The sequence below is a fragment of the Pagrus major genome, chromosome 20, assembly GCF_040436345.1.
Source record: "Pagrus major chromosome 20, Pma_NU_1.0".
Lineage (NCBI taxonomy): Eukaryota > Metazoa > Chordata > Actinopteri > Spariformes > Sparidae > Pagrus > Pagrus major.
In genome coordinates, this window is record NC_133234.1 from 23,539,565 (window position 1) to 23,563,548 (window position 23,984).

At 38.7% G+C, this 23,984-nt stretch overlaps 4 protein-coding genes across 4 annotated transcripts in view; 1 reads left to right on the top strand and 3 right to left on the bottom strand.

Moving 5' to 3' along the window:
- Positions 1-840: 840 nt before the first annotated feature.
- LOC141015733 (interferon a3-like) lies at positions 841-1,954 on the bottom strand. The gene is made up of 5 exons (XM_073489901.1): positions 1,820-1,954; positions 1,532-1,618; positions 1,219-1,368; positions 1,031-1,111; positions 841-939 (listed from the first exon to the last, which is right to left on the bottom strand). The coding sequence occupies exons 1-5, from the start codon at positions 1,952-1,954 to the stop codon at positions 841-843; spliced, it is 552 nt and encodes a 183-aa protein (XP_073346002.1).
- Positions 1,955-4,591: 2,637 nt separating this feature from the next.
- Positions 4,592-5,674, top strand: LOC141015753 (interferon a3-like). The gene is made up of 5 exons (XM_073489930.1): positions 4,592-4,726; positions 4,888-4,974; positions 5,144-5,293; positions 5,401-5,484; positions 5,576-5,674. The coding sequence occupies exons 1-5, from the start codon at positions 4,592-4,594 to the stop codon at positions 5,672-5,674; spliced, it is 555 nt and encodes a 184-aa protein (XP_073346031.1).
- A 196-nt stretch (positions 5,675-5,870) lies between these two features.
- Positions 5,871-12,082, bottom strand: cd79b (CD79b molecule, immunoglobulin-associated beta). The gene is made up of 5 exons (XM_073490058.1): positions 11,948-12,082; positions 9,851-10,162; positions 9,589-9,707; positions 7,989-8,042; positions 5,871-6,416 (listed from the first exon to the last, which is right to left on the bottom strand). The coding sequence occupies exons 1-5, from the start codon at positions 11,997-11,999 to the stop codon at positions 6,327-6,329; spliced, it is 627 nt and encodes a 208-aa protein (XP_073346159.1). The 5' UTR covers positions 12,000-12,082; the 3' UTR covers positions 5,871-6,326.
- A 4,905-nt stretch (positions 12,083-16,987) lies between these two features.
- Positions 16,988-23,984, bottom strand: part of scn4aa (sodium channel, voltage-gated, type IV, alpha, a) — a 29,204-nt gene continuing 22,207 nt past the window's right edge. Inside the window, exons 16-27 of the mRNA XM_073490173.1 lie at positions 22,534-23,013; positions 22,094-22,135; positions 21,784-21,916; positions 21,495-21,649; positions 21,206-21,379; positions 20,586-20,708; positions 20,002-20,283; positions 19,849-19,902; positions 19,084-19,221; positions 18,848-18,952; positions 18,396-18,666; positions 16,988-18,288 (exon numbers count right to left, since the gene is read on the bottom strand). Of these exons, the coding sequence (XP_073346274.1) occupies positions 16,988-18,288; positions 18,396-18,666; positions 18,848-18,952; positions 19,084-19,221; positions 19,849-19,902; positions 20,002-20,283; positions 20,586-20,708; positions 21,206-21,379; positions 21,495-21,649; positions 21,784-21,916; positions 22,094-22,135; positions 22,534-23,013 (3,258 nt within the window). The remainder of the gene's footprint in view (positions 18,289-18,395; positions 18,667-18,847; positions 18,953-19,083; positions 19,222-19,848; positions 19,903-20,001; positions 20,284-20,585; positions 20,709-21,205; positions 21,380-21,494; positions 21,650-21,783; positions 21,917-22,093; positions 22,136-22,533; positions 23,014-23,984) is intronic.

The window sequence follows — 23,984 nt, forward strand, 5'->3', positions numbered from 1 at the left end:
CAATGGGGTTCACATCAGGTGACTGTGGAGGAAAGTCCGTGACATTTTGGCTCTTCGGTCGACTTTGGTCTTCTAGTAGTCCTTGCAAAGGGCACATTTGTGGAGTCCATGCCGGCTAGACCAAATACCAACTACGCAGACATTCTGAGATTCATGGACATTTATCAAAGATTCAGACACTAAATCATTATTTTCTAAAACTCCTTGTCTTACGCCTTTTCAGATGAAGCAATGTGGACTTAAGTCTTGTCATATATTTCGACTTTATATGTGACATGAGGACTTTTTCCCTGTTTGGCTGTTTCATTTAAAAGTTTGTGTTATTTAATCAGCTTCAGATTTGTTTTCTGGCCATTTTGTGCCACAGTGAAAAAGCCAAATTACGAGATTAAAATTAATTTATAAATATCTGTAAAACAACTGAGATTTTTAAAAGGTAAGAATTGTGCACTTGTGTCACTGATCAGTTTTAATTATCTAGTTTCCACCAGACATCAGGTGTTACAGTGGAAATCTGAACGAGGCCCCACATGACGTTTGATCAGACTCATTAAAGAGAAAATTTGCATCTGTTTTCTTTATGTAACAGGAATAAAAACAATAAACACATTTTGCTGTTTGCTGGTAAAAAATGTTTTATTGTCAAAAACATTGAAGGTATAAAAATAGATAAAATTGTGCTCAATGTAAATTTAATAAATAAGCATGATCATCAAGAGATAAACACAAAGTGCTCAATAATTAGATAAATAAATAAAAAAAAAGATAAATAGATAAATAAATAGAAAAATAAATAAATAAATAGATAAATAAATGAACAGATGGTTCATGTGACAGATGTTAGTTGGTGCTGAGTACAGATGAAACCAGCTGGTTTGCTCTCATCAGATGGGCTTTGACTTCCTTCCTGATCAGCTCCCAGGCTTCAGCACTGTGGCCCTGCACACAGAAGAACATGATCATTATTAAAACATGATCAATACTGTAGATAGATCGATCAATAGATAGAAAAACAGATGGACAAACTTACCATTCTCTTGAGGACGTGGCTGGACAGTCTCTGGAAGTACATGTGCAGCTTCTTGTTCTTCTTGTGTCCGTGGCTCCCAATCTAAATGAACACACAGCAACAGATCAGTCAGAGCAGCCTGATGCAGGTCTTTAAGTTTTACATGTCAGAGAACAAGTGAGGTGATGTTGATCCACTCTGAGACTCACACAGGAGCGAAGCTCGTCAGCCTGCTGGGTCACAACGTTGACCAAGTTCTCCACCGTGTTCTCCTCCCATGATGCCGAGCTGTGATCCTCCTCAAACAGGACAGCCGTCTTATTCAGGACGTGAGCTGTGAAAGCAAGTTTATCCTCAGCCTGGAAGAAGAAGAAGAAGAAGAAGAAGAAGGAGGAGGAGGAGCATGAGGAGGAGGAGGAGGAGGAGGAGGAGGAGAACAAGAAGAAGAAGAAGACACTTGTTGAGATGACTTGTTGTATCTTCATGCAGAGCTGCAGCAGAGGACAGCTGAGGAGGACTTACTGATGCTTTGGACACCTGGCTGTACAGATGATCAGGGAAGGACACAGTGTCTTCAGCATCCTCAGTGCTGTTAGTGGAGTTATTAGCCTGCAGCACACACACACACACACACACACACACACACACACACACACACACACACACACACACACACACACACACACACACACACACACACACACACACACACACACACACACACACACACACACGGTGAGTTGAAGGAAACACTCAGTAAAGTAAAGTCATCCAGTGAAGATCATCCAGTGGCTGTAAACAAAGACTCACCATCGTATCCAGCAGCTCCAGATAGTTTTCACTGTGCTGTCTGAATTTATGATCCGTGATCCATCTGCAGCTGAGCGAGGAGGCTGCACTGACCACACGGAGAGACAGGCACACCAACAAGATCCTGCTGAGCATCTTCAAGCTGACACAAGTGGTGTTTGTGTGGAGCAGACTGGGATGTGTGCTGGTGTTGTGTTGGAGCAGACCTGCAGCGCCTCATTTATACTGTAGCAGGACGCACCTGTTTCATTTTCCTCACATACACCTGTGGCAACGCAACGTGAACTGTGGCCGCCGCGGTTCAGACTCTCCGCGTACCTGGAGGATGTCACACGTTTCGGATTTGACTCGTTAGAGTCCGTGTGAACAAAATCTCCCACAATAAAACAATGAACAGACATCAGAGATGAAATATCACGACCACAACATATAAACACGAGATGAAAACTGAGCCTGAGAAACAATGCTGCCATGATAAATCATGATTATGAGATAACAAGTCGAAAACATGATTGAAAAACTTTATTTTTTAATTATTCTGACTTTATATTTCATATTAATGACTTTTTATGTCATAATCTTGGAGTTTATTTCATAATTATTCATTTTTATCTCATATTTCGATTCGAAAATTAGAAATCTCCCACAATAAAACAATGAACATCAGAGCAGAGATGAAATATCAAGACCACAACATATAAACATGTTAAAAGGCTCTTATTTTGTAAAACTGTTGAGCCCATTTCCGACTGTTAAAAAACAAAATAAGGTGAAAACTAAGCTTGTGGAAATAAAATACTCCCAATGGTTTATCATAATTGTCTTTTTATAAATAATAATTCTGACTTTCTCATATAATTCCGTTTTATATCATAGTTGTGGCTTTTAATCTAATGATTCTGACTTTTTATTACATTATTTTTATCTTATAAATATAATTTTTTCCCCCAAAAAATATCGACTTATTATCTCTTTTTAATGATTTTCTATCTTTAACTATCAGAAACTGACTTCCATATATCAAATAAAACCTCAAAAAACACAACTCCCATAATATTAGAATAGCACTATTTGATACTGTGAATTATGGGATTTTTAAAGGAATATTACTGCATTTTTTAAGGCCGAATAAAACATCTCAGACTCCCAAAAGTCGTCTAATTGTCCTTGAATTAAAATCCCCTCACTGATGATGATTTTCGCTTATGTTGTCACAGTGTTTTATATATGAGGAGTCGTGAAGCGGCTGCAGAAAGGACCAACACGTGTCTGATGATTAGATAAGACTTTAATGACTTTATTATCAGCTGCTGCAGCAGCACAATGTGAAAGTGGGAAAATACATGAGAGAGATGTAAACAACAAGCAATTAAAGACGTAATAACAAGGCCTGAGTGAAAGTGATGTGATTATATTACATTATATTATATTATATTATCTTGTATCTTATTTAACAGGGAGTATTTGTAAATGTCCATGAAGCTATTGATTGAAATTAAGTGAATAAAAGGGAGAATAATTAAAATAATGTTTCTAAAACCTCATTTTTCTTTTTTTATAAAATATTTGTTTTATTTCCTACATATTTATTTTGTTTTTAAAGGGACAGAAAACACAAACATTTCACTCTGTAGTGAAAACAAAGTGTGATTGTCACACTGCAGGCTGAAGACTTCACTGTGACGTAACGAAGGCCGCATTACTTACTTCCGCTTTTCTGTTCTTCTTCTTCTTCTTCTGTTGTGTTTGGACAAACTGCAGTCAAATCTACAGTTTTACACTTTCATTAGGCTGATAAATATATATTAATGGTATTAAATCAAATAATCCTGACGAAACAAACATGCACACTGAATTACAACGAAATAAAAATCCTACAAAAATGTTTTGCCTTGAATCTCTAAAAATATTGTCCAAAATAAGTAAACTAACGGATTTAAATAATTATAGACTCATTTTGTGTCGTCGTTCCCTTAAAAATCACAAAATGTTCTCATGTGTTTGGTTTGTTTTTATGCTTTAACGTTGTTTTCTATGATATTTACTATCAGAAGAGCCTTTTGTTTTGGTGTAACGCTGCATTTCAGCTTCTTTTACATTTGTATGCAACGTTATAGTATTGTGTCATAAATATGTCACACGGACACTAACAACGCAACTACGAAATATGAGATAAAAAAGTCAGAATTATTTAAAAATAAAGTTTTAAAATTACCATGGCAGTATTATGTGATATTTCATCTCTGCTCTGATGTTTATTTATTTTTATTGTGGGAGATTTTTGATTTTTGAATCGAAATATGAGATAAAAATGAATAATTATGAAATAAACTCCAAGATTATGACATAAAAAGTCATTAATATGAAATATAAAGTAAGAATTATTAATAAATAAAGTTTTTCAATCACATTTTCGACTTGTTATCTGATAATCATGATTTATCATGGCAGCATCGTTCCTCCATCAGGCTCAGTTTTCATCTCGTGTTTATATGTTGTGGTCGTGATATTTCATCTCTGATGTCTGTTCATTGTTTTATTGTGGGAGATTTTGTTCACACGGACTCTAACGAGTCAAATCCGAAACGTGTGACATCCTCCAGGTAGCGGAGAGTCTGAACCGCGTTGGCCACAGTTCACGTTGTGTTGCCACAGGTGTATGTGAGGAAAATGAAACAGGTGCGTCCTGCTACAGTATAAATGAGGCGCTGCAGGTCTGCTCCAACACATCCCAGTCTGCTCCATACAAACACCACTTGTGTCAGCTTGAAGATGCTCAGCAGGATCTTGTTGGTGTGCCTGTCTCTCCGTGTGGTCAGTGCAGCCTCCTCGCTCAGCTGCAGATGGATCACGGATCATAAATTCAGACAGCACAGTGAAAACTATCTGGAGCTGCTGGATACGATGGTGAGTCTTTGTTTACAGCCACTGGATGATCTTCACTGGATGACTTTACTTTACTGTGTGTTTCCTTCAACTCACCGTGTGTGTGTGTGTGTGTGTGTGTGTGTGTGTGTGTGTGTGTGTGTGTGTGTGTGTGTGTGTGTGTGTGTGTGTGTGCGCTGCAGGCTAATAACTCCACTAACAGCACTGAGGATGCTGAAGACACTGTGTCCTTCCCTGATCATCTGTACAGCCAGGCGTCCAAAGCATCAGTAAGTCCTCCTCAGCTGTCCTCTACTGCAGCTCTGCATGAAGATACAACAAGTCATCTCAACAAGTGTCTTCTTCTTCTTCTTGTTCTCCTCCTCCTCCTCCTCCTCCTCCTCCTCTTCCTCCTCCTCCTCCTCCTCCTCCTCCTCCTCCTTCTTCTTCTTCTTCCAGGCTGAGGATAAACTTGCTTTCACAGCTCACGTCCTGAATGAGACGGCTGTCCTGTTTGAGGAGGATCACAGCTCGGCATCATGGGAGGAGAACACGGTGGAGAACTTGGTCAACGTTGTGACCCAGCAGGCTGACGAGCTTCGCTCCTGTGTGAGTCTCAGAGTGGATCAACATCACCTCACTTGTTCTCTGACATGTAAAACTTAAAGACCTGCATCAGGCTGCTCTGACTGACCTGTTGCTGTGTGGTCATTTAGATTGGGAGCCACGGACACAAGAAGAAGAACAAGAAGCTGCACATGTACTTCCAGAGACTGTCCAGCCACGTCCTCAAGAGAATGGTAAGTTTGTCCATCTGTTTTTCTACCTATTGATCGATCTATCTACAGTATTGATCATGTTTTAATAATGATCATGTTCTTCTGTGTGCAGGGCCACAGTGCTGAAGCCTGGGAGCTGATCAGGAAGGAAGTCAAAGCCCATCTGATGAGAGCAAACCAGCTGGTTTCATCTGTACTCAGCACCATCTAACATCTGTCACATGAACCATCTGTTCATTTATTTATCTATTTATTTTATTAATGTATTTATTTATCTAATCATTAAGTGGTTTGTCTATTTATTTGTTGATTGTTTCTTTTATACATGAAAATGTTGTTGATCAACTTATTTATTCAACTTTTTCTATATTTATGTTTATACCTGTAAAAGACAATAAAAACAAGACTTTCTACAGCAAATTGATTCTTTCTTTATTGCTTTTATTCCCTTTACATATTCTTTAACATAATCAAACAACGGGAACAAGTAGCTCAGGCTCCGGTGCGTAACCATAACCAGATTTGTGATGAGCTACTTCTTAAATAATCAAATTGTCAAGCCAGAGAAGCCATCTTAAAATCATACACACAAACACTTTATAGATTAAAAAAACAAAAAAAGTCTCTTTAAGCACCAAAAATGTGGATTTGAATCTGATTAATTCAACCCAAAGTTACTAAACAGCATAAAAATCAACAGCACATATTGCAAGCGATTTAGAATAAGTACGGTGTTGCACATTTACAAAAATCAGGAAAATCTCCACACATGACCCACTGGGGGACTCTTTACAACATATAATTTAGACTTTTAAAATCAAGCACGTTAACGTGAAGTGTCGAAGGTGAAAAGTAGTTCAGTCTCACTCCCACGGGGCCTCGGCTCCTTCGGGCTGGGCGTAAACAGAGAGCTCCTCGTACAGACCTCCTCCACATGTCTCAATCGCCAAGCCCTGAGAGATGGAGACAAGACAGTATTAGTCAGGTTGCATGTGTATATGTGGGTCCTGTGTGGTTGGTAGTTTAAGTACAGTGTTTGACTAAGTCTGGGTATTTCGGTAAAGCTTTCATTTGCATAGTCACTGATAAAGACTCAGAAATAAACGCATGCAGAGTTGACATTTAAACATCTTATTTGCATTAACATCCCAGAGTTTAAGAACGAGCTACACTAAATAAAAAATGATTTGTCTCCAACTTTGCAGTCAAATTTAAGACGCTTCAGTAAAACAAGAGGATATTCTGTCATTTGAAGAACATATGAGACGGACGGTCGACAGAAAAGTGTATAAATCATTAACAGTTTGCTCTGAATGCTGCTGTTTGTACCAAAAAGTCAACCTAACATGCAATAAAATACATCTCTCAACCCACAAGTGCTGCTCTCCAGTCTCATTGTGTCATTGTTCTTGTAAAAAGCACACTAGAGTTACTTCCACATTTCCAGCGGAAGGGTACATTTGCAAACAAGACAATTGTGGTGAAGAGCTCAGTGGTGTGTGTCCTGCTGTCTGTATGTAAAAACACACAGCTGTGACATTTCTCCTCTAAGGTATGGAAGCACATTTCCGAAAACTGATGAAAACTTAGCCTTTGATATATATATATATATATATATATGTATATATAAATATATATATATGTATATTTCATATTTTATTTCCTTTTATTCCCTATATAACCATGGTAATTAACATTAAAAGTCATAATCATGGGATAGAAAGTCAAAATTATGTGATAAAAAGTTATAATTATGAGATAAAAAGTGAAAATTATGAGATGAAAAGTATAATTATGAGATAAAAAAGTGAAAATTATGAGATGAAAAGTTACAATTATGACACAAAAAGTCATAATTATGAGTTAAAAAGTTGAAATTATGAGATAAAAAGACATAAAGGTAAAAAGGTCAAATTATAAGACTAAAGTCTTAATTAAAAGTTGAAAATATGTCAAATTATGAGATAAAACTCATAATAGTTGGATAAAAAAAATATGAGATAAAAAAGGTCGAAATTATGGGATTAAAGTCATGATAGATGGATAAAAATTGAAATTATGAGATAAAAAAATTGAAATTATAACATAAAAAGTCATGATTATGAGATAAAAGGTCAAAATTGTGGGATTAAAAATCATAATATGTGATAAAAATTTAAATTATGTGATAAAAGTCGTATTTATGAGATAAAAAGACATAAAGGTAAAAAGAGGTCAAATTATGAGAGAAAAGTCTTAGTTAATAGATAAAACTCATAATAGTTTGATAAAAAAATGAAAATATGAGATAAAAAGTCATAATTATAAGATTAATGTTAACTTTTATCTCATAACTTTGCCTTTTTTGTCATCGTTAATACATTTTTACCCCATAATTTTGACTTTTACAGAAAATCTGATTACTGGGACTATTTTAACTCTGATAATAATTATGAAGAGAAAATGAGCTTCCAGACAATGTGACCAGTAACTGATACACACAGACAAGACGACCTCATCTGTGATCAATACAAAGACCAACTCACCTCATAGATGTGATCGGTTTCAGGCTCCTCATATATGCTGTCATTCTTTTCGCCCTGTTTGAAGAAGAAACGACAAAGATGAATAAATAATGAACTTTGTACATAAAAACACAAAAATAAGACTGACGTTTGAGAAAATGGTGTCGTGAATTCGATCATGGAACAAGCTGCCTTAAATTTGTATTGAAAAATGGCTAAAAGTCGTGTAGTTTTAAGTTTTAACACCTGTGTCAGTGACAAACCTTAAAAAATGATCTGAGAAAATAAAAAGACTGATAAGCTATTTCTTCCTCTGTGGCTAACGGCCCTGCTGCTAGGGAGCGCTATCTTCACCAGGCAGCTGGTTTCAGTGTCAAAAAATGATTTCAGGAACTTCAAACATCCAAATAAAACTGGTTAGTGGTGTCTTTCAGCTTCAGCGGCTGTGGTTACTTATCACAAGTAATGTAAAATAAGGCTTATGTCGGTAAAAGCCTCAAATAAAAGATCAATTGTGGAGATTAAGCTGTGGTATGTGAGCTAACGTAGCTAGTGTTAGCAGTTAAAATAGTCCACAAAACGCTTAGTTTATTTGCACTTCACATGTAAGTTAGCTAGTTAGCTAGTTAGTTAGTTAGTTAGTAGTGGTTAGTTGTATTAAGAGCTTGACATGTTGTTACAGGTGGTACAACTAACTCTACCTGAGTTTCCTGCTTTTCCTTGACTGTCAAAGCACTTTATAAACTGTTTTTAAAGCTGCTGTATAAATAAAGTTTATTATTATATTATATTACATTATTATTAGGAATGAAAACAAAAGGTTTCTTATAATTTCTCAACATATTATGTCCTTACAGACATGAAACTTGATATAAACTTGAAATATATATAGATAAGAATGCTAATACCATCAATTTTCCAATAGTTGGCTCGGTCTGGGGTGTATTTTCAGCAGCACACCACTGATGATCAATATTACAGGCAACAATGTGTCTCTACGTTTACTGTTATAATGCTATATATGCTAGTATAGTATATAAGATAGTATATAAGTATTTATAGTATATGGTTTTGAGAATATTATAGATCCAGGATGAAACAAGCAATGTGAAGACGTTACTTGGTTCTTAGTTCTCTGAACTTGTTGCCCTTGTTAATGGCCCATGTTTTGGCTGTGATCTTTCGACTTGTCTACAGTGTTGTAGAGATTTTGTTTGTCTCATCTACTTATTCCTTTGTTTTTTGTTATTCTTGACACAGAATATGCACATGGCTATGCACAACCAAAGTAGCCCTGCAATGATAATTTGATTAATTGATTAGTTGACTGAAAGAAAATTAGTTGCAAAACTTCCAGCTTCCTGAATGTCTGGATTTACTGCTTTTCTCTGTCAGTTGTGAGAGTAAATGGGTTTTGGACTGTTGGTTGGACAAAAGAAGAAATTTAAAGACATCAGTTTGAGCTTTGATGATCATTTTTCAAGTTTCTAGCCAAATAATTGGCAGAGTAATTGCTGATGATGCTCATTCCATCTAATTCCCACGTCACAACTTCACTAAACAGCAGCACAGTCTGGGAAACCAAATATTCATCTCAGGTTTTGTTTTTTTTCATCCTCACCATTCCTCGTTTACGTAGCAGTGCAGCAGCAATACACGCAGCCAGCAGCAGGCCCTGCAGGACAATGAGCCCATCCTTCATATTGGTCCTGTACAGCGCCTTGTCACGGAGAATCGGTCCTGTGAGAGGAAAGATCATTGTAGGAAAAATGTGTTTTCAGAAGAGATCTGGTAGAGACCACCTCTATAAAATATAGTTCAGTGTAACAATGCATCACGTGTCTGTAGGTCAGCGTTAAACACATGTTGTTCCCGCCACTTACTGGCAACTTGAACTTCAGTGCCGGGTCCCCACGTATCGTTCATCTTGCAGAAGTACACTCCTGTGTCCGTAGCTCTCAGATCATTGATTTGGAGGACGCCATCCTTGGTCAGATTCTTGTCATGAAGTTCAAATTTTCCGCGTTGTGCGTTTATCCTTATTCTTTTTTCTTCGTCTTCATCGTGCTCATTGACCTTGTACCACTTCACACCGGCTGCCAGCTGTTGCTTGGAGGACGTACAGAAAATCATCACATACGGCCTGCCGGTCATCACTCCATAGAAACGCGGCTTCTGGCTGATCTGAAGGGCCACTGAGCAGACACAAGAAGGATGAGGGACATCGTGACACAGATACAGAAGCAGTTACTATAAATCTCTCCAGACAAACATGTATGCAGATGATTTGGCTACATTGTCGTGTGTTGATGATTTTTAAATGAATCCATTTATCATATAGTCAAACATAAAATATAATAAATAAAATATGTAAAAAGACAAAATGAGCTTCCTAGAGCCCAAGGCGATGGCTCCACAATGCTTATTTTGTCCAACCAAAAGTAATAAAAAAAACTCAGAGATATACAATTTCGAACTGGAAATATATGTAACTGTTGCCAGCAGCTCAATAAAAAAGGGAAAATGTATAAATATATACATTTACAATGAGGTATAACACAGAAAACCTGCAACCGTGTACTGTTCTGCATTTGACTTGATGAACAACATCACTTACATCATGAATTATTCGACTGTGTCAGCTCTAAACATTATGCTGCACTTGTAGGGTGAGACAGAATTGAGTTATCATGGACAGGACATTAATTATATATCAACAGTCTGCACATATATCAACAGCTGATGCCAAAACAATTAGTCAATTGATAGAATATTAATCAAAAGTGCCAAACATCTGCTTTAATCCAGCTTCTCAAATGTAAAGATTTGTTGTTTTTCTCCCCGTTTTTATATGATTGTAAATTGAATATTTCCTCTTTTGGGTCAATAAAACCGAATAAAATCACCTTTGGCTTCTCTTAAACGAAAGTCTGAAGAAGTAATCTACTTGAAACACATTTTGTCAGATTACTCAAACCAAAACAAGCATTAACTGCATCAACTGATCGTTTCCGGACTAGTAGTCACGATGGGTTTCAGGGTTTCAGGCAGTATAAAGGAATATTTGTATAAACGTATGTGTTGGACAAGAGAGGAGATACTAGAAGAAATGATTCGGTTAATCCAACCTGAAGCAGCATCATTAAATTTGTAGTGTTAGTGTCGCTCAAGTCTAGATATCCGAGTTGGGAATGGGTGGGTGGGTGTTTTGGTTTCTTCCAATATCAATACTTTGTATTGGAAATGCCTCCAATACTGCTTAAAATGCTGGAATCAGTGTTGTATAGTACATAAGTCTATGCACTGATCTTAAAGCACATCATTTATTTATTAGAGACGGGATCCTGCTACATCCCAGCAGCTTCCCGTACAGCTGTATGCAACTTTACTGCACAAGTAGCCAGTATGCATGAAGCGCTTTGTGTAACTCCAAGCACATTTTTAACATGACAACCAAGCAAGAAATATTAATAGTATATACATTTCTATATGTTTTTTGTAAGGCACTGCTCAGTACACATCAAGTATATATTATTTTAAATGAATTTTTTCATGTTCACGTTCATTATCTTACTTTAAATGTAAGTCTGACATAAAAAAACCTGAAGTTCAGATGAAATGATTGGATGGGATAACTTGTCTGTACAGTATATTACAATAAACAAGATGAAATCAGCCTTTGTCTCAGAGGACAACTTCCTCTTTCCCCCCAGATGGCCAGGAAGTAATGCTACTGTGGAGTCAAAAATAACATGCAAAACACTTGTATCTGTGGTTAAACAGACACAAGAAAATAACGATCAAATGGCTGCGTAAAACAATAAGAAATGATTTGTCTAATTTTACTGCTGTGTGCTGAATGCTGCATTCAGCGTTTTACTAATGTTAAAATTTAGTACCAAGTCTGTACATGTTGTTTGCATCATTTTCAATTTTAAGTCACAAATTAAATAAATCTTATTGCAAGAGTTGACATTTACCTGAGATGTTGATCAGAGCGAGCCCACAGTATCCAGCCAGCAACCAGCGCATGATGACATGCAAAAAGAAAAAAATATTTCGATTGCTGATGTCCACTCGTATGTCTGAGTCTCTCTAACAAGGACAAGAAGTGTGTGCACCAGTGGGTGTGCTGTCTGTAACACTTGCTTTAATGTCAGGCAAATCAGGGGGAAGAGGAGCGTAACACCAAACCAAAATAACTGTGAACCACCCACACTTCTAACATTAAAGTCCTGTCCAATTTCATCCACATGTGTTCTGTTAAACAATGCTGTAAACCTGAACAACAGGGGAGATGAAAGTTAATTTTGCAGGAATTTTAAGGATTTATGAGACACCACATTATTATCTTATTAGCTCTAGGGTTGGTATTGTTTGACATTTGTGATACTTGTTCGAAGACAGTACCTGAGTTTCAGTATCGATACCACAACAATACTTCAGCAGCATCTATGTCTGTCCTGACGTGTTGAATAGAATCTGAAAATGAAAAGTATTGCCTAACATAATACCTATTATAGGAAGGGCTGCCACAAGCAGCTATTCTCAGTATTGATTCATCTGCTGATTATTTACATGATTAATCATTTAATCGCTTAGTCTGTAAAATGTCAAAAATGTCTTTATTTCATTCTTCTCAATAAGTACAAGGTGTCTCCAAAGTCAAAAGACTAGCCAGTAGATACTGTAATGTGTGATTTAACAGTGTAAAACACAGAGGACAAAGTCAACAACGAGTATATGGGCTGTTGTTTTGTCTGCACATCGAACCAGAGGTGACTTACTAGATCTAAAGAAAGGCGTATCGTCAGCACGGGTGTTTGTTTGAGCATAAGGCCTATAATCATTCTGACATTTTGGCTTGTTTGCACTTTGTCTTTCAGGCGAAAGGGAGATTGTTTGGGGTCAAATGACATCTGATGAAGAAAGAGAACAAAAGATGACACAGTACTTCAAGACCTCTCTGTCTTTCACACTGGACCAAACCTCACACCTCACACCTCACGCCCTGCTTTGTTAATTTGAGGTAAGACATATCCGTTCTTAGAGCTTGTTATGAAAATACTGAGATTTTCTTGCCTCAGTACCGTATATCTTCTCTGCAGAATCCATGCTTTAAGGTTAGAAAGGCTCTCGAGATGGAACTAAGGGATTGAATATGACAAATATTATACCTGCAAAACATCAGCAGCACGTTAACATTGTCACTGTGTGCCTAAGCACAGCTTAAAGCTGCTTGAATGACCTTAGACTTTTAGTCTTGTTATGAAACATCCACATGCAGTCAAGAGTGAAGTTTTCAGGTCAGCCATGCTCATCGCATTTCCCTAATTTGAACATACATCTTGCAGCACTCGCTCAGTTCTGTATGGAGTTTGATCAGTTTTCACAGTATGTGAGCAGAAGATATACCACTGCGTCCAACCATGTAACACCGACAGGAAATACTGTTCCTACCTCAAAGATTTGTATCAGTGGTGACTCAGAATTAGTCTCAGTTTTCAATCTTTCACTTTGTATAAGCAGTGTTGGCTGCCCAAAAATGGTTTAAAACAAACACAGCTGTCAGAGGAGGGAACTATTAATGATATAGTTGTGATCAGTGAATCAAAAGAAAAATTAATCTGCAACTTTTTTGGTAGTCCTTTTTCTAAAAATCAGCAGATGAACCAATAACTAAAATAGTCATTAGATGCAGCCCTAATTATTTATGCTTGCTGGACATCAAAGTCTCCCTTTGAAAAAAAGCCCAAGGAACAAAGTGGCACTTCTCTGCCAGGCAGCCGGAGCTGAAAACACATATTTGCAGAGAAACTCCCCAGCTGAGCTCACATCCCACTTATGTTACCTCTGCGTGCAACCGCAAAAAATATCTGAAAAAATCAAACAGCCCCCCTCCTCATTTCTTGGAAGAGGCGGTGCTTGTTTTTGTTTGTTGACACACACAAAAAAAAGCGACTGGACAAGCAAGCTGTGTAATTCAGTATACAGAGCTGCAATGAGCAGATCGGTTTTCTGTTTCAGAGACACAGAACAGAGAGCCTTAAGGCTAAGATGGACAATTATACTATATTTTTCTTATCACCAACACTAACTTTGAAATGAACTTACATTGCTAACAAAGACCGTCTGTGTTGTCAAAGCCTCATATAGCTCCATTGTTGCCCAAAAATGTGTCAGACTAATTTACATTTTGTGCCTATAATGCATCAATGAGCCACACTTCCTTTGTTACTCTTCCTGCCTCTATAAATACTCACTGACCCACCGATTGTGTAAAAATCTGTGGCTGCAAAACCCAAAACTTTCAAATTTCACCGCAAAATACACTATACAGACCTTCAAAAATGAAAACATTTAATTACCAGAAAGGAAAAAAAAATACACCGTATAGAGGATAAGTGGCGTCTTGACAGGGCTGAACAATTAATCAAAATATTAGAGTCGAGCAGAAATCACATAAATGTTACACACTTTTTCAGTGAAAACTAATGAAATGTAAAATGACCTTTCCTTTATCATTTGATTTGATTATTTTTTGGATATTGTTCAGCCCTAACAAGTCTACTCTCAAGTGACAGAAGGGGGAGTTCATCAGTCTGCAGTGTGTTGTGTTCAGCGTACAACCACCAGAGGGGCTCAGTGCACCAGCGTAGGTTCACAGGCGACACATAATGCAGCTAGTGACACCATAAACAGCCTACTTTTCCCTACAAGAAGTATTTTATTCTCAGAATATAGTTACAATTTGTACAATAACAAAATGATATAAATGTACAATACAGAAAAAAAACAAAAAAATGTATATACAGGCAACACTGACTGTGGGTGAACCAGTAAAGCTCCCCATGTGACTCTCCCTCCATTAGAAATGTAAACAAAAGGAGGACGCTGTCTTGTGGATCTGACCGTACCATCAGAGGAGACCATAGCTAAGTGGTGCAGCAGTGTGTCAGTCTCAAATGGGATTTGCTGCAGGTAAGATTACAGACTTCTGACAGGAATTACTGCCATGCTGCGGCAGCAGGATAAGACAAAGAGACCCCTCGTAGAGGAAACATTCATTGGGTTGATGTTAAAACAGTGATGAACACAAAAACAAGAGAAGAGACAACCCTCTAGAGTCTACTGTAAAAAAAAAAGAAAAGAAAAAAACTAGAAAACTGTAAAAGTGCTTATGTTGTTCATGTTTATATACTCAGAGTAAGACATTTTAAATTCAGTTAAGACTTACACAACAGCACGTGAAGCCTACTTTTCTACACGAGGACAAGCTTGAGGTGACTAGATCCACTGTGCATAAAGATATCTATATATTTTTTTAGGTGTGATTATCTACACATTGGGAAGTGTGGTATTCGTTTAACTCCAGAGCCATGTATTTAACTAACCCGGCACTCAGCTGTGTCTGTTATGTTACAACCTGAGGAAAAAAACTTATTTTAAAATGTACAGCCAGTAACAAAGTACTTGTTTTTATTGCTCTGATTAGTGTTGCTGGGAAGAGAAATACAGAAAACAGTTGAAATGAAGAGAGAGATGAGCAGTTCTGTTATGCAACCATGCTGATGTAAACATCACATCTTTAAGTTTACAGTCACAGATAACCTTTTAAATCTTAAATGCTGAAATTGAAACCCACCAAATTGAAAAAACAAGTGACTGCTTTGAGTTTTGAGATCTGTCTGAGGGGACCGACGACAGAAAGAAATAGACAAAACATTTATAAGACATGCACATATCAGTGATGAAGTCATCTTAGAAAACAGGAAGGTCTCTCAGTCTTACACAGTCAACTGCTCTCACTCGACCTGGAAGGGATATAAATAGTGCAATATAAACTGGGACTGTCTGAACGAGCCACTCAGGGACAGATGTAAACTGCATTAGCTGGCCCATTTTATTGTTAACTAATATAGTATAACAGAGATCAGGGTTTCACTGGTGAACTTAGAACTTAGAAGTACGCAGAAATACTGTAGGATTGTGTTCTGTTTAATTTTTCTAAAATGAAAACAAATGACTCATTTGTAGCCATGAAATGGTACAATTTGCATGTGGCTCTCAAGACGAAGTAGTTTCACGTGCATACTAATTTATTTTTCAAATATTGTTCTTCAGAGTTGGGTAATAGTGCCGCATGAGAGGAGGCGAAAATAATGGATGTCTTATAAGGCGACACAGAGTCCAGTGATAATCTCTCCTGCAAACTTTTACATGCCATGTGATTGTCAAGTTACTCTTTGGTTAGAAACTGGTGTACATGGTTTGGTTTTCTGGTAATAAGCATACCGAAAGCAAAGTTACTGCTCACCTAAATGAAAGCTTCAACCATAGGGCGCATTAAAATCCATCCAAAGGTTTGAAATATGTTGAGGATTCTTTCAGGAACACAACGTGAGCAAAACCTTGCTCTATCTTGCAATTTCAAGATTGAATCTGGTCTGTTATGATGTTTCCCTACAACAGTGAACACAAGCTAGTTTTTCATTGGCTGATAGTAGTTGTAAAGAAAGAAATTTGAAGTGTTGGAGTCCCATGAAAGCCTGTGTGCATTTAAACGTTGAGAAATCATATCGAATGTTTCCCCTTAATTTGTAAATGTCAATTTGAGTACCATCACATGCACAGAAAAGATGCTACAATGTCACGTGACACTGGTGATTTTTGTCTCAGAGCTCATTTAACATTACACAAAAAAGTTAATTTAAGTTATTCGGCTATCCTTCTCATTGAGAATTAATGGCGGCTATATTTGCTGATGTAGATATGGTTATTTTCAGAGAAGACCATTTACTCCATTTCCACCTTCAAACCAAAAAGACACTTAAACATTGCATGAAGAAACAGAAATTGTTTTTTTAAGTTTAATTATCAAAAATGCAGTTTAAACGTTCCGTAGCGCTGTGTAAGCTTTTCTACAGTGGGAATTGCAGCTCCATTATCAACTGCTAACACTACTACGTTAAATGGTGTAAAACAACAAGGGGACATAATAAATATTATTCTGCTGTTTGTTATACAATCGACTCTCTCAGGTTTGCCTGCAGGGCCAAGAGGTATTGGTTAGGGGCAGAATGTAATAAAACCTCATTAGTAATTTCTACAGGTACAACCATGATATTTGGCTCTTGGTGCTCTGTACCACAGTCAGGCTCTGAGTAATATGACAATGTCTCTGGATCAGGAAGCTGTTGGCCTGCCAGAGTTTCTAAAGCAGCCCGCTCCATCTCCTCCGCAAGGTCCGCATTGCTCCCATAGAGCACTCCCATCCTGCGTGCAAGCATCCCCTCTTTTTCCGGTGGCTCTTCACCTGCGTCCTTTCTACCCATCCTCTTACAGCGGTGCATAAAAGCAGCGTGGTGTATGCAGCGTTTCAGTAGGTGGTTGCGGTACGCCCTCTGAATGATTACAGCAGCCATCTGTTCTTCTTTGTGGCGCACCGTTGTGGTAATCGGTGCAAAGGAGTCTGAGGTGGGGTTGCTCAGGATGAACTTGGCCTCAATGCTCTCCCGCATTGCCGCCATCTCCACCGTGTCGCCTAAGACCATCTGTGTGACGGCCAATAAGACATCCAGGCAGTGGATCCTGTCCCCAATTACCAGGGGCAGATCCATTTCAATCAGACGAAGCCGGTTGGGCTTTGCGACCCTCAGCGGCTCCTGCAAGGCATCACAAAAATCTGAGAGCCGGTTATACTCAATAAACTGAGTTCCATCTAGGTCAAACTTCTCCCAAGTCTCATTGAACATCTCAAAGTCATCCTCACAGAGCGCATCACCGCTCTCCTCCTGCGCCACATTGAAGTTCTCTAAGATGATGGCGATATACATGTTGACCACCACTAAGAATGAGATGATGATGTAGCTGCAGAAGAAGATCATGCTCATGCCCGGGTTGCCGCAGTTACCCTTGACATCCGTGCCTGGGTTCTCGAAGTCTGGATCGCAGTCTGGATACTCCTTGTTCAGCATTGGAAGTAAAAGTCCATCCCAACCGGCTGACGTTGTGATCTCAAACAAACAGATAATGCTACCACCAAATGTCTCAAAATTAAATACGTCATCGATTCCAGCTTGTTTTTTGACATAGGCAAAGTTTGACATGCCAAATATGGAGAAGATAAACATAATGAGGAAGAGCAGGAGCCCAATATTGAACAGGGCAGGAAGCGACATCATCAGAGCGAAGAGAAGCGTCCGAATGCCCTTGGCTCCTTTAATAAGACGCAGAATCCTGCCTATTCTGGCCAGTCTGATCACTCTGAACAGAGTTGGCGACACAAAGTACTTCTCAATTATATCTGAGAGCATCGTACCTGAAATGAGAAGAGACAAACTACAATCAGAGACGATACATGAACCCCTAACGACTGTTTGAACACATGTAATTCACAGTGGTGCCTGCAATGCATTAGGTACCCACCAGCTATGGACAAGATGACCACAACAAAATCAAAAACGTTCCATCCATTGGTGAAGAAGTATTGTCGCAGGGCAAAAAGCTTCAATACACACTCGCCGGTGAAGACGACAATGAAGGCCACGTTTACTTTGAAGAGGAAATCTTCCTTCTCTGGACTTTGGTTGTCCGTCTCCACCATCATGGTCACCATATTAAGGCAGATGAGCACCATGATGAAGATGTCAAAGAACTGCTGACTGATGAAGTCAAACACCATTCCTTGGATTAGGTTCTGCAGGTCAAAGGGAGATCGGGGGAGGGCGAGGAACAGAAACACAAACGCAATAGGATCATTTGGCCTGTTCACACCAGCAGCGTGCAGAAAAGGTCAGCGTAGGGGTCAATATAACGGCTAATGCTAATATTACTATCAGCGACTGAAATAATCACGCAGTTGTAAATGACTGACATACAGTCGGACGTGGAATTGGCTTCTGTGGCTTCTTGGAACCAAGTTTCTTCATGGCGTCGTAGTACTTTTTCTGTTCCTCCGTCATGAAGATGTCTTTATCTCCAAAGTGCAAAGACAAAACATAAAAAGTCATTATAGAGCATTTAAAGAAGGTGACAACTTTTCTGTGCTTTAAAATGAAGAATGAAAAAACATCAGTCGTATCAGACTACATCGAAGATTAAGTGTGATACTTATCTTTTTCTTTTGTTGGTTGAAATTGTCAATAATGACGCCAATGAAGAGGTTGAGTGTGAAGAAGGAGCCGAAGATGATGAAGATGACGAAGTATATGTACATGTAGAGGTTGATCTCATAAGAAGGTTGCTCCTCTACCTAAAATAACAAAACATTTTATTCATTAAAGTCCTTTACCTGTTACTAAATGTTTAAGTATAACAAGTAAGAGTAAGTAAGTAACACAGGGGATAAAAGGTTATGCAGGAATACGATACTGGCCATGAAGGCACTTGTTGATTCAAAGACGGGACTCACTTCACCATCACCATCTGTCACATACAGTATATATTACATATATATTCAATTAACTTAAAGTGCAGGGTGGTGTTCGAAAGGGTAGGGAGAATATATGACCCCCTGGCAAAGCAGATGGACTTATTGATGTTACTGATATTATTTCTATAAATACACCCAATAAAAGGCTTACTTAGTGTACAGTCTGTCCTTTACCAAATTAATTTTTAACTTTTAAAATTTTATTTCGTTTGTTTTTTGTGATTCCTCGCACAACTGCTGCTTTAAATATTATTAAGTATACATTAATATAGGATAATAGAGGGTTTGCTATGTATACAGTACTGATATGGTTGTAAAACAAAGGGCTAACAACATATTTAATATTTCAATACTAAGAGAATAGTTGGGAAAGCAAATATACATTTAAACGATGCAGTTTGTTTATTAAGATACATACAATTAGACATAAGTATAAATAATAACCACCTCTCTTGAGTCAACGGCAGCATACATGATGTCCATCCAGCCTTTGAAAGTCGCCTAAAAATGCACAGAAACAGGTCATTGAACACAACGTTTGAAATCACAGTTTTTTCCAAGATGTTCCAGGTGTATAATAATGGAAACGGCACTCCTCACCACTTGAAGCAGGGACAGGTAGCCCGATCCCACGTTGTCATAGTTGACTTTGACGTTGACCCAGCGGGCCTCCTGCGTGGCTTCTTTGAGGGCCAAGCATTCGCTGTGGTTGTTGACCTCATTCATGGGGATAAGCTCGTCTGTGGTGGTGTTGACGCAGCGCCAGAACTTCCCAGCAAACAGGTTGACTCCCATGATGCTGAATATGAGCCAGAAGATCAGACACACCAACAGCACGTTGAAGATGGAGGGAATTGCTCCGACAAGAGCGTTCACCACCACCTGCCCGAACGAGAAGACTTTGTTAGGATTAAGGAATTGTGGAGAAATGTGTGGAATTATTTCTCAGTTTATTTTGTTTTATTTATTAGTAGTATTAGTAGTGAGCAACAAACGTGTCATCTAGTTTTGTAAGTACTCTTACCTTGGTCAGCACTGTTACAGCAGCCACAGCAAAAGCATGCATTAAACAAAAAATGTAGGGGAAATTAGTAGGATAATGCATGATACATCACAGCCTTTTCATTTGAATCAATGTTAGTCATGCACGTTGCTCGAATGTAGTTGTACGGACAAAAACGTACCCTCATCCCTTCAAATCTCGACAGTGCTCGAAGAGGCCTTAGCGCCCTGAGAGTTCTGAGGGATTTGATTGGTCCCAGGTCGGAGTAGCCCATCCAGTTGGCGACTAAACTAACCAGGGAAACCTGCGGCAGAATCAGAACATTTCCCATTCGAGTGTAACCACAAACTTTATCTGACAAAAAGCATAGACTGTATAGAAGAAGTGGTTGTAGCCTCCTGATCTGATAATGAAGGTCATTGTAGAAGTGTCTTGAACCCGCTTTCTCTCTAATGGTCAGCCGGGCCGACATCACCGGTTGCAAAATGTCCGATTGTGTAGAAGACTATGAGAAAATGACCCTACTCTCTGAATGAGTTCATGGTCTTAATCACTTAGATTTTTTCAGCCTGTCAAAATAATTAAAACACTAGCTCTCACTTTCCCCCAGCTCTACCCTCTCGTCACTTTCGCCCAAGATGGCGACGGCTTAAAAACGGTAGTTTACAAACCAATGGTTGACATCATGGTCGCTACGTCCACTACTTTTATACAGTCTATAGACATGAAACATGATTGCATGTATGTTCTGCTGAAAGTTACGCACACAGGTCAGCATTAAGATAAGATGTCAAAACTTACATCTACAATGAAGAAGTCTAACCAACACCAAGCGTTGGTGAAGTAGGTCTTGAAGCCATATGCGACCCATTTAAGGAGCATCTCAATGACAAAGATGTAGGTGAAAACTTTGTCAGCATACTCCAGAATAATTTTGATGGTTCGGCGTCTTTCTATGTTTATGTCTTCAAAGGCCTGCCAAAAGAAGAAATCAGACACCTAGCTACATGTCCAACAGTGATACAGTATCTTAACACTACCATAAAACAGTCAACATTTCTAAATTTGTTGCACTGATGACAGCACTCACCAGAGCGCCACTGCTGAGGAGGATCATAAAAATTATGAAGGTTTCAAACCAGTCATGCTCCACTATAGTGAAGCAGGTCCGACGGAGGTTCCACCATTTCTTGCCTCTACCTTGGGTGATGTCCACGGTCAGACATGGCCAGCGCCTCACACAGTCTGGAGGGAGAGGAAAATCAGTTTGTGATTACTCCAAAAGGTTTGATTTCAACGCCATGAGCACTGTCATTAAAAAAACGAACAAACGATAACTGTTCGCGGTTAATTGATTCTGTTTTATAGCGTTTACTTACTTTCAGTGAAGCAGGCCTCTGGCTCCACTGGGTCTGGTTCTTCTTCTTCTACTTCTTCTGGTTCAGGCTCAGGTGGTTGATAGTCAGCTGTGCTACACACTGAAGAATCCCCATCATTCAAAGCACCCATCAGCTAGTCAAGAATTACAATTAAAGCTCAGTTACAAAGCCACCATGCAAAATATGTACATTATTCATTTTATTCCCCATTTATTTTTGGCAGAACCCCGACATTTGTGAAACGACAGATGAAGATTTGAATTTGTAACAAGGATTGCTTTGGTCCTTGCGGGTCTACAGAGTTACTCACTTTAGCATTTTCAGGTACGCTAATTTCATCTTCTAGGTTTTCCTGAAATACAGCAAAAAGAGAGAAATTAACTTGAGTTTTTTTTGGTTATTAATGTCTCGGTGAGGGTGTGTGGGCGTGTACAGACAGTGGTTGGCTGATAATCTCGCCTGCCAGTGCTTACTGCGGGCTGTGCAGGATGTGACACACACATAAATCAGTTTACTGGTTTGTAAATGTGGTTGATTGAAAACCGGAGAATGTGGGAAATATCAATTAAGCACAATCAGTTTATACCAGGAACATTAAAGCTACACGAGTGAACAAGCAGCATTGCATTTCAGGAACCCCTCCGCTGTTTTGTGCCATGTTAGATGCATAATGGTCTTTTTTGGGTGACGTGTCCATTGTTAAAACAGCTTTTGAACTCGTAAACACGTTGCTTGACCTGCAGTACTTACTGAGTAATGTTGGTTATTTTTCTCATCTGTTGTCTCTGAGTCATCAGCATTATCAGCATCATCGTCATCGTCTTCATCCTCATCATCCTCGCCCAGGTTTTCAAAGTCTGACTCTCCCTGGGCGATGGGCACATTGAGACTGTGCTCTCCATCCAAAATAAATCCAGAAGGCCGGCCTTCGACCAAACAATTAGATATTCCATCTGCCATTTTGAGGTCCTGACTGGAGTCTAAGTGGTTCATTTCAATTTCCTCCGTTTTAGGGTCTTCGTCAATCGTCGGGTCCTCCTTAGGCTCTTTGGGCTTTCTGCCAAGAATCTGCAAGACCGTTCGAATGACAAACGCTTTGAACCAGTCGATCCCCCGTGTGATCCTGCCAATGGCAATCTGGAGATTGTTCATCTCTCCGTCATCGTCCCCTGCTGAGAGGTTGTCTCCACTGAACGAGCTGAGCAGCAAGGCCAGGAAGAGGTTCAACACCTGACGACAGAAATACGAAGGAGGGATGAAGGTAAGGACAAATATACAGTCAAATACAGTCTATATCTGACATGAAAGAGATGCACACAGTCCTTATGTAGAATGCAGCTTCCTTATATGACATATGTTGTTTTTCAGTTATTTCAGTTTATATCTGTGATCAATGCATAACAATTCAATTATCTGGGATTATTAACTTTTCCGACGGCAAAGCTAATAGTCACTGATCACTCAGTCAAAGTGTGTCGACATGGGCAAAGTAAACACAAAAGTTTGGACCAGCTCAAATACACATCACGTATCAAATTGGTTCTGTGACGGCACATCGATGAATATTATGTCGTCTGCCTCCTGTTGCAGACGCAGCTATCTTTAGTATCTAACCCTGTTAGTCAATTTCTCGGTTCCTATTTCTTAGGTTTAGCGGGAGATCATGGTTACACGGGCCAGTGTCAGACTGATCTCTCTCATTTCAGTGTAGGAGCTGTGAATCAGTAAAGAGAGCTGAGGGGAAAGGATGAGCTGAATATAAGCCCAACGGTAAAGGAGTGGAAACAGATATGATGAGATTTTATAGGAAAAAAAAAATTATAGCAGAGGTTTCAGTGTTAGTGATGCACAAAATAATGCTCTCAGATTCTCTGAAATATCACTCAGGTAATTTCAAATTGTTCGATTGTTACAGCAGTTCTAGTAACCTTCGATCTTTGTATTAAAATAATAGTTGACATTTTGGACAATTCAAAATGTGTTTCTGTTTTCCAAGAGTGAGACGAGAAGAATCAACAAAACTTTAAGGTCTATCAGTTAAATCTGAAGCGGCAGCCAGCAGACAGTTAGCTTTGGATCAGTCCAAAGGTTAAAATATATCTGCCTATCAGCACCTTCAATTAACATGTAATATCGTGTTTATTTAATCAAAGAAACAAAAAGTAAAAATAACTGGTTGTGGTTTTATGTGGCGTTACATG